The sequence below is a fragment of the Ursus americanus genome, chromosome 12, assembly GCF_024610735.1.
Source record: "Ursus americanus isolate L20-20 chromosome 12, mUrsAme1.1.p, whole genome shotgun sequence".
Taxonomy (NCBI): domain Eukaryota; kingdom Metazoa; phylum Chordata; class Mammalia; order Carnivora; family Ursidae; genus Ursus; species Ursus americanus.
Window position 1 is genome coordinate 71548519 of NC_142138.1, and position 10301 is coordinate 71558819.

General features: G+C 48.7%; 1 protein-coding gene across 2 annotated transcripts; it reads right to left on the bottom strand.

Moving 5' to 3' along the window:
* Positions 1-1953: 1953 nt before the first annotated feature.
* Positions 1954-8683, bottom strand: TCHH (trichohyalin). Of its 2 annotated transcripts, XM_087866300.1 has the most exons (4): positions 8546-8683; positions 5987-7588; positions 5409-5953; positions 1954-5336 (listed from the first exon to the last, which is right to left on the bottom strand). In XM_087866300.1, exons 1-4 carry the CDS (start codon positions 8681-8683, stop codon positions 3308-3310), a joined length of 4314 nt encoding a protein of 1437 aa, XP_087722426.1. In that variant the 3' UTR covers positions 1954-3307. The 2 variants fall into 2 exon arrangements, with proteins under 2 accessions (XP_087722426.1, XP_087722425.1); XM_087866299.1 differs by having other exon boundaries at positions 1954-7588.
* Between the last annotated feature and the right edge of the window lie 1618 nt (positions 8684-10301).

The following is a 10301-nucleotide window of genomic DNA, read 5'->3' on the forward strand; positions in this document are numbered from 1 at the left end:
TGGGGTGAGGCATTATCTGAGTTACTTTTAGAGTTTCAGTTGAAGAAACTGAATGTTAGAATTGTTTTTTTTTTCAGTCCTAGGAATAACCTTGGTGATAGCTTATTTCAACCTAATAGTTCAAAATATGAAATAAGGCCCAGAAGGCCTAAGTGACTTGCACAAAGATACACAGATAGTTAAGTGAAGGAACAGGTGAGAAGGACTATTTCACTACCGTATGCATAGGGCCTTAGAATGCCTTGCACATAGCAAGAACTCAATATATATTTGCTGAATGAATGAATGAATGAATGAATGAACCCAAGGATTCTGATCCCTTGTAGCAGTCTTTCCACTGCACCATAGAAACTATGGCAGATTTAGTAAAGTGTCTTTGAGGAACCAGGATCTGCTTGTAAAATGTCAAAGGATAAATAAAGATCATTGCATTATAATACAGATGTTTCCCTAGCAACATAACCTCACCTTACATGGTGCATTAATTTGCTAGAGCTATCATAACAAAGTGCCACAGACCGGGTGGTTTAACTAGCATAAATTTATTTTCTTACAGTTCTGGATGTTAGAAGTGTAATATCAAGATTTTGGGAGGGTTGGTTTCTTCCGAAGCCATGAGACAAGGATCAGTTCCAAGGATCTCTATCCTTGGCTTGTAGATGGCCATTTTCTTCCAGTGTCTTCATATCATCTTCCCTCCTTCCATGTCTGTGTTCAAATTTCCTCTTCTTAGAAGGACACCATTCATATTAGATTAGGGCCCACCTAATGACCTCATTTTAATTACCTATTTAAATACTGTATCTCCAAATATGGCTACATTTTAATGTGCTGAGGGTTAGGACTTCAACATATGAACCTGTAGGGGGGACATAATTCAGCCCATAACATGGAGATCAGCTTTTCCATCACAGATCATATGTATTAAACTCTCAACCCCATTCCCCAGTAGCAGCCAGTTGATGTTAATAGAGCTCCCAGTTTATAGTTAAGCAGCCAGTTGCCCAACAGCCTCAAGGTCCTGCCCATGCATGTACATTATTCAGGTGGAGCAGGAAGGTTGGCTTGCCAGCATGTTCTCTTGCCAGCAACAAAAAGAAGAGCCATAGGGCATGGACTGGCTGACATGTTTTTTTTTTCTAACTACATGTTATTATAACTGTGACAAAACAATACTTTTGTCTTTGGAAATTGGCCCTTTCCTCATCTTGTAAAGTGTTACAAGATGTCTGAAGGGCTTTGATTGCTTTTATTGTAGTTGAACTGTAGCTTAGATGATGAGTGTATATTTTAGGAGTATCCTGGGGCTGATATTTATAAGGAGGCTCTGAAATGAGTGCCCATTGAGAGGATCCTGGGGAAAGCCAGTGAGGCTCTTCTAGGGTTTCGGTGAAGATTCTTAAGGAAAATCCTTAAGAGAAAAATAGTTCTGCAGTTAGAAATCATTGAAAGGGATGAAGTTCCAAGGTAGTATCGGGGGATTCCCAGGTTCTGTCTTTTGTGGGTATCTGCTATTTGTGTTAAAGTGAGAGAGAGGCTGGTGCTCCTTGCAGAAAATGTCACCTTACTCTATCAGAATGATTCTCAGGAGCTATAGGCTTTGCTTATTGTCTCTACCATTGATCAAAATGTTAAGTGTCTGTAACTTAGAACATCTTTTCACCCATGACCCTCACAATTAGAAATGATCCTTTCCTGGATCAGGGGCTTCTTGGACTTATTCCTAGTTACTAAGGTGTGAATGCTGAATATAGACTTCAGCAGATGGCACAGGGGTGTTTGGATTATTAGATAACAATTTAATACTTTGGCCAGATTAGTATTAAGCATCTTCTGACTGTGTCACCTCATGGATTATGTTGCTTAAGTCGACAGATCATCTGTAATTTCTATACTATTGAGCTGACTTTCAGGCCACTTTTTACTCATGGCTTATCAGACACTGAAGACCAAGAAGCTGCTGTATTCTCAGAAGGAAGAACTAACAAACATTATACAAATAATTTTGTATAATGTCATGACTAGTGAGTCCTTGCAAGAATAGAAAGCTGTGGGGTCAAGAATAAAAACACTTGGAAATGGCAATAATGTAGGGTTCAACCTAACAGGGGAAAATGGTTGGGGAAAATAGGTGGGTTTTTTTCTTCTCCTTTTTCATATTTAGACATAGATAATAGTAACCAAACACCCTTATGTGGGAGCTTACATCAGTTATAGACCATTAGATCTTGAATTATGATTTGATGTATAATCAAAACACAAAAATAATTGTTTGCCAAACATTTATTATTTTTTACACAGTCCAATCATTTCAAGAGGAAAGTCTCCAAGGTAGTATCAATAGGCCTCAAAGGATTGTGGGCTGATGGGTCTCATCTAAGAGCCTCTAGGAACTTTCCCTTCTGTTCACAAATTTTCCCTTCCCCTCCCCCAAAATGCTGTGATCTCTTATTGGCTCTAGTACTAAACAGATGTTTACAGGATCCTGAGCAGGTTCCTTCTCAGTTAAAATGAACAAAGGTAGTAAAATTCTCAAACTCATCAAAGCCTGGGGGAAAAGAACTGAGCACAACAGACTACAGTAGACAGATTTAAAATTTGAACTCTGGAGTTGTTTGAGAAACACCTTGCTTTTGCTTTATGAGATTTTAAGTGCTTATGGAGTGTGAAAAAAATCTAATTCAAATTCTAAGTCTTGAAGCTAAACCTTCTTCATAACAGATATTTCTTCCAGTTAGGGGCTGATTTCAGAGGGAGTTTTTCTGTAGAAGTCACTCCCCCTGTGCTAGTCAAGGGTTGTAAAAATTTAGTGACCTTGTACAATCTGTGCTAATTATGCCACAAAAGCCAGTCTATTTGGAGGCAAATATTAATGCAGTTTATGCTCAAGAAGAAATGCCAACTGGAACACTAAAAATATCTAAATTTTCCAAAAGATGGATCAACCATTAAAAAAACAGACCCAGTTCTATTGAATCTTAAATCATATTCTTTTTTACTTTTGAAAGCAATAAATTAACGTTCCCGAAACAAAACTCCTTAAACAAATTAAATGATTTATATTTTTAAAAAATGCACACCACATCTGCACCAAAGAGCAAAGACACCCTGCAGTAAAGAATAATTTCAGGAAGAATGAAAAGCAAGAGTAAAAGGTACATGAAATGAGTGTAGTTTTGGAAAAAAAGATTTTGGAACATCAGAGCGTTCTCCCACAACCAGAAACATTTGAGTCATTTGGTATCCAGTGTTTCTCATTTTCCTTTGTTGGAAGCTTTGGTAGGTGTCCGGATATTGGCAACATCACTTATGGGCGGTACTGAGATCTCTGCTCTTGGATGTACTCATAGAGAGGGCTGGAGCGCACCGGGACACTGGCAAACTGACGCTTACCGGGCTCCAGAGCCTGCTGACTGCCCTTGTCTCTTTCCTCCCAGACTTGGGGACCTCGCCTCTGCTCCTCCTCCTGCTGGCGGCGCAGCTGTTCTTCCCTTTCCTGCAGGAGTTGCTCCTCCTCGCGGAACTTCCTGACGCGCTCCTGGCGAAGCTGTTGCTCACGTTCCCTGCGGCGCAGCTGCTGTTCTTCCCTTTCCTGCAGGAGCTGCTCCTCCTCGCGGAATTTCCTGTCGCGCTCCTGGCGGCGCAGCTGTTCTTCCCTTTCCTGCAGGAGCTGCTCCTCCTCGCGGAACTTCCTGTCGCGCTCCTGTCGGCGCAGCTGTTCTTCCCTTTCCTGCAGGAGCTGCTCCTCCTCGCGGAACCTCCTGTTGCGCTCCTGGCGAAGCTGTTGCTCACGTTCCCTGCGGCGCAGCTGCTGTTCTTCCCTTTCCTGCAGGAGTTGCTCCTCCTCGCGGAACTTCCTGTCGCGCTCCTGGCGGCGCAGCTGTTCTTCCCTCTCCTGCAGGAGCTGCTCCTCCTCGCGGAACTTCCTGTCGCGCTCCTGGCGGCGCAGCTGTTCTTCCCTTTCCTGCAGGAGCTGCTCCTCCTCGCGGAACTTCCTGTCGCGCTCCTGGCGAAGCTGTTGCTCACGTTCCCTGCGGCGCAGCTGCTGTTCTTCCCTTTCCTGCAGGAGTTGCTCCTCCTCGCGGAACTTCCTGTCGCGCTCCTGGCGGCGCAGCTGTTCTTCCCTCTCCTGCAGGAGCTGCTCCTCCTCGCGGAACTTCCTGTCGCGCTCCTGGCGGCGCGGCTGTTCTTCCCTTTCCTGCAGGAGCTGCTCCTCCTCGCGGAACCTCCTGTCGCGCTCCTGGCGGCGCGGCTGTTCTTCCCTCTCCTGCAGGAGCTGCTCCTCCTCGCGGAACCTCCTGTCGCGCTCCTGGCGGCGCGGCTGTTCTTCCCTCTCCTGCAGGAGCTGCTCCTCCTCGCGGAACCTCCTGTCGCGCTCCTGGCGGCGCAGCTGTTCTTCCCTTTCCTGCAGGAGCTGCTCCTCCTCGCGGAACTTCCTGTCCCGCTCCTGGCGGCGCAGCTGTTCTTCCCTCTGCTGCAGGAGCTGCTCCTCCTCGCGGAACCTCCTGTCGCGCTCCTGGCGGCGCGGCTGTTCTTCCCTTTCCTGCAGGAGCTGCTCCTCCTCGCGGAACTTCCTTTCGCGCTCCTGGCGGCGCAGCTGTTCTTCCCTTTCCTGCAGGAGCTGCTCCTCCTCGCGGAACCTCCTGTTGCGCTCCTGGCGAAGCTGTTGCTCACGTTCCCTGCGGCGCAGCTGCTGTTCTTCCCTTTCCTGCAGGAGCTGCTCCTCCTCGGGGAACCTCCTGTCGCGCTCCTGGCGGCGCGGCTGTTCTTCCCTCTCCTGCAGGAGCTGCTCCTCCTCGCGGAACTTCCTGTCGCGCTCCTGGCGGCGCGGCTGTTCTTCCCTCTCCTGCAGGAGCTGCTCCTCCTCGCGGAACTTCCTGTCGCGCTCCTGGCGAAGCTGTTGCTCACGTTCCCTGCGGCGCAGCTGCTGTTCTTCCCTTTCCTGCAGGAGTTGCTCCTCCTCGCGGAACTTCCTGTCGCGCTCCTGGCGGCGCAGCTGTTCTTCCCTTTCCTGCAGGAGCTGCTCCTCCTCGCGGAACCTCCTGTCGCGCTCCTGGCGAAGCTGTTGCTCACGTTCCCTGCGGCGCAGCTGCTGTTCTTCCCTTTCCTGCAGGAGCTGGTCCTCCTCGAGGAACTTCCTGTTGCGCTCCTGTCGGCGCAGCTGTTCTTCCCTTTCCTGCAGGAACTGCTCCTCCTCGAGGAACTTCCTGTCGCGCTCCTGGCGGCGCAGCTGTTCTTCCCTTTCCTGCAGGAACTGCTCCTCCTCGCGGAACCTCCTGTCGCGCTCCTGGCGCCTCCTCTTCTCGCGTTCCTCTCTCTGCAGCTGCTCTTCTTCCCTCAGCTGCTCTCGTTCAGCTGGCTTGGCGTACACTATGTGGCGGCGTCTCTGGCTTTCCTCATCTGGTTGCCACCTCCATTTTTGATCGCGGCGCTGCTCTTCCTGGCGTAGCTTCCTCTCCCGATCCTCTTGGAAGCTCTCCTCCAACTGCTTCTCTTCACGGACCCGCTGCTCCTGCTCCCTCTCGAGTCGCTGGCGGCGCTGCTGCTCCTCCTCACGTAACGGTTCCAGCTCCTGCAGCTCCTCTGCTCTTAGCTGCCTCTCCGGCAGCTCCTGCAACGCGGGCCTGGCCGACAGCCTCTGGCGGTGCCTCTCGCTGTCTTTCTCCGCCTGCCACTGCCATTTGAAGTCGCGGCGCTGCTCTTCCTCCTCCCTCTGCAGGCGTGCCTGCTCCTCCCGTTGCAGTCGCGGTTCGCGCTCTTCCCGGAGGGGCCGGAACCCGCGCTGCCACTGGCCGTTCTCCTCCTCCCGGAGTTGCCGCGCGCGCTCCTGGCGCCGCCTGTTCTCCTGCTCCTGCCAGTGCCTCTGCTCCTGCTTGCGGGGCCTGGAGTAGACTTTGCTCTGACGAGCTTCTGCCTCACTTTCGAGCTGCCACTGCCACCTTGGGGCGCGGCTCTTGCCCCGCTCACGGGCCTCTTCCTGTTCCACCTCCTCCTCAGCCAGCTGCTGCTCGCGCCTGAGCAGCTGCTCCAAGCGCTGCTCCTCGCGTCTCAGCTGCTCTTTCCGCTTCTCCTGTTCCAAGCCGGGCTCCTCGCTCCTCAGCTGCTCGCGCCTTTCCTCCTGCTCGCGCCTTAGCTGCTGCTCGAGTCTCTCTTCCTGCTCGCGCCTCAGCTCTTGCTCCTGGAGCCGCTCGCGCCTGAGCTGCTCTTTCCGCCTCTCCTGTTCCAAGCGCGGCTCCTCGCTCCTCAGCTGCTCGCGCCTTTCCTCCTGCTCGCGCCTTAGCTGCTGCTCGAATCTCTCTTCCTGCTCGCGCCTCAGCTCTTGCTCCTGGCGCGGCTCCTCTCTCCTCAGCTGCTGCTCGTGCCTCAGCTCCTGCTCCAAGCGCTGCTCCTCGCGCCTCTGCTGCTCGCGTCTTTCCTCCTGCTCGCGCCTTAGCTGCTGCTCGAGTCTCTCTTCCTGCTCACGCCTGAGCTGCTGTTCCAAGCGCTGCTCCTCGCGCCTGAGCTGCTCTTTCTGCCTCTCCTGTTCCAAGAGGGGCTCCTCGCTCCTCAGCTGCTCACGTCTTTCCTCCTGCTCGCGCCTCAGCTGCTGCTCGCGTCTTTCCTCCTGCTCGCGGTTTTCCTCCTGCTCGCGCCTTAGCTGCTGCTCGCGTCTTTCCTCCTGCTCGCGCCTCAGCTGTTGCTCCTGGCGTGGCTCCTCTCTCCTCAGCTGCTCCTCGCGCCTCAGCTGCTCGCGTCTTTCCTCCTGCTCGCGCCTCAGCTGCTGCTCGAGTCTCTCTTCCTGCTCGCGCCTCAGCTCTTGCTCCTGGAGCCGCTCGCGCCTGAGCTGCTGTTCCAAGCGGGGCTCCTCGCTCTTCAGCTGCTCGCGTCTTTCCTCCTGCTCGCGCCTCAGCTCCTTATCGCGCTTCAGCTCCTGCTCTCGTCTCTCCTCCTGTTCCCGCCTCAGCTCCTGCTCCAAGAGGGGCTCCTCGCTCCTCAGCTGCTCGCGTCTTTCCTCCTGCTCACGCCTCAGCTGCTGCTCCAGTCTCTCTTCCTGCTCGTGCCTCAGCTGCTGCTGCAAGCGGGACTCCTCGCCCCTCTGCCGTTGCAACTGCTCTTCCCGGAGTGCTCGCTCGCGTTGCTCTTGGCGTTCTAGCCTTTGCAGCTGCTCTTTCCCCTGGAGGTCGCGCAGCTCCCGCCTCTCTCGCCTTTGCTCTTGATCAGGAAATTTCTCTGGTTCCCGACCCTTGCGCCTCTGCAGATGCTCTTCCTCCTTAAGGCTCTCTTCCCGTTCTCGCGTCTGCAGCCGCTGTTTCTCTTCCTCAGCGAGCTCGCTCTCTAGTTCTTGCCTCTTCTGCCTGCGTTCTTCCAATTGTCTGTCCTGGGGCTCAAATCTCCTTTGGTCTTCTTGCCTGGGATCTTGTAGTGGGTTCTCCTTTCCCTCACACGTGGCCCGCTTCTCATCTAGCCCGGAAGCCTGGCTGAGAGCGTAATAACAAGCTTGAGCCACCTTGAAAATGAACAGGAGGAATTCATTGAAATCGACGAGCCCGTTACAGTCGCGATCCAGAAGTTCCAGGATCAGATCTACTGTCTCAGGGTCATGTGGTCTCTATTAAAAAAATGAAAACAAAATTTTTACAGTGTACTATTTACAAGTAGTAAACTTTCACTCATACACGCGATGAATATTTTGTGATATTCTGACACTCAAAAGACATTAAGAACAATTAGAAAAACATCCAGTGTGTATCAGGTCTTGTCCCTATATAAAATATGAACACTTCGTTTTAAAACATATATTTGTTGAAAATTTTTGTAACTTGTAATTTAATGCTGGTCAAAAGAATCCATCTTCTCTTCAGCTGAGTGAATAAGAATGAACTCATCCTCAAGAGAGAAATACAATGAAAACTTATGAAGTTTTACAGCAGCCATTTCTGTCTGAAATAGCCAGTACCCCTGATCGATTTTTATCCCATGTTTGAAAACAGAATGAAACATTTATATTAACACCATTTTACTACAGAACAGGCTGATTTTAATTCTTAAAATTTGGAAATAAATATAAGTTCCTTCCAAGTTTAGTTTGATCTGACATCTTTGGTGATAACTTCCCATGAGCAGTTCATTCACAATGATGTTGCCATCAAGTACATGAAATAGTTGATAGAAATTCCTTAGTTCTCAGACTACAATGCCAGTTAAGTACTCAGAAATGAATGAGGGTAGGAGCACCTAAGTGGCTCAGTTGAGTGCCAGACTGGACACTTGGTTTCTGCTCTGGTCATGATCTCAGGGTTGAGGGATGGAGCCTGCAATGGGCGCCACACTCAGCAAGAGTCTGCTTGTCCCTTTTTCCCCCTTACTTCCCCTCACTTGAGCACATTATGGTCTCTCTCTCTCTCTCATAAATAAATAAAATCTTAAAAAAAGAACTGAATAGGGAATGTAGTATAGAGCCGTGATGGTACAAAATGGATATAAGTCACCATTCTTTGCTATGATCTCTCCTGAGAAGAAATATTATAACCCTAAATCAATAGATTCTCTTCTTGTTATTTCTTACCTGAAGGACATCTCCAAATTCTCTTTCAAGGAGGTTCTTCAGGTCTTTCTTGCTTAGTGCTGCCCCATCACAATCATGTGAGGCATATTGATTGAACATTTCAGTGATATTGAAGATGCTTCTCAGAAGTGGAGACATTTTTTCCCCTTCCTTCAAGTTCAAGTAAATCTAGAAGAATAAAGTAAGATTCACAATCACAACTCTGTTTCTGATCTTGGGGAGGCTTCATCCACACTGTTTCAGTCGGAGCTCTAAATTTACAACTGTAGTTATTTTCAACCTGGGCTTTCAAAGTTTTTTATCTTTAAATATTGTACCCAGAAAGGGGAAGACAGATTCTGAGAAATTTCAAGCCAGGGAATTATCTTCAGACTATCCTGTAGTCAGCTTTTGATTGTCCACTCAATCCAGATTATCCATATCCTTTCCTTCTCTCTCTTCCTGCTCCCTAGCATATGTCAGATCAGATAGTGAAGAGCGTAGAAATTTAAATTTGATATGTTGCTACTCATAAGCATCTTCCTCTAAAGCTGAATAAAGAGAATAGGTGAAAGCTAAAAGGTAAAGGAATATTTGAAGTATCTTAAACTGGATAGAAGCCATGTAAATCTAATTGTGGCAGCAAAACATTTGGTGATAACCAGAAAAATAAAAAGGGAATGTGGATTATTTTCCAACCTTATAGTACATACATCTATGAGAATAATTCATTAAGTCACCAGTTCTAAGATTAAGTACCACTTCCTTCTAGTAAAAGATGGCATTATAATATTCAGCTATAACTATGCAGAAAACGGAGTACATGTTATCTGCATTAACCCAGATAATGTTGCAAATACTCAGTTATTGGCTGGCTTCTTTAATTTCTTCTTAACTCCAATACTTCAGATGTATTAACTACATGAAGATGGTCTATATTGAGTAGAACCAATATAGAAAGAGTACTGAGGGTTGACAATCTTTTGAGTTGTCAGTTTTTAAGACGAAGAACCCCATCAGAGTGACACATGACATCCTCCACCCCCTGATGTGCAAACAAACTTATAGAATTCAGAGCCTTGGGAGAAGAGCCATGTTTCCATTTGAGTGATGGCTTCAGCTATAAGATGGCATGGAGTTAGTGGGAATTTGACATCACTGTAAGCTACTGATCCTTTCTGGCACATAGACCCTCATTTTCCCCACCGAACGTCTACTACAGCTGGAAAATGAATCGTACAAAAGAACATGATCGCATTGACTGGGACTTACCCACTTCACCAAAGGAAGTTGAGCCCTCGCTGACACTGCTGGCAAGTGTACTGGGCCCTTGGGAGCTGGGCCTTTTATAGGGGATTTAATTGTGCCCTGAAGAGCAACTTGGGAAGGAGACACCCACTCTGTGGGATGGCCTGATTCATTCTTAACCAAGCCCAGCTCCACCTCTGTCTCCATGAAGGACTTGTTTATCTCACTATTTGCTCACGTAGTTATTTGGCACGAGGTTCACAGACCTTGCTTTCTGACAGTTATTAGTCCTACCTAACATGAGTGGATAGACTATTTGACAGAATCTATAATTTTCTTTGTGCTAAAATTAAGTAAAACAATGAAATAAAGAAATTAATGTTCAGAATCTTAATTATGGGGGCGCCTGGGTGGCACAGCGGTTAGGCGTCTGCCTTCGGCTCAGGGCGTGATCCCGGCGTTATGGGATCAAGCCCCACATCAGGCTCCTCCGCTATGAGCCTGCTTCTTCTCCCACTCCCCCTGCTTG

Bases quoted from the DNA above. Each gene is read 5' to 3' on its own strand.
- TCHH (XM_087866299.1), bottom strand. From the start codon at position 8,683: ATGTCTCCACTTCTGAGAAGCATCTTCAATATCACTGAAATGTTCAAT. The intron at 7,589-8,545 runs GTAAGAAATAAC...TTTTTTTAATAG, and splicing joins AATTTGGAGATGTCCTTCAG to AGACCACATGACCCTGAGAC.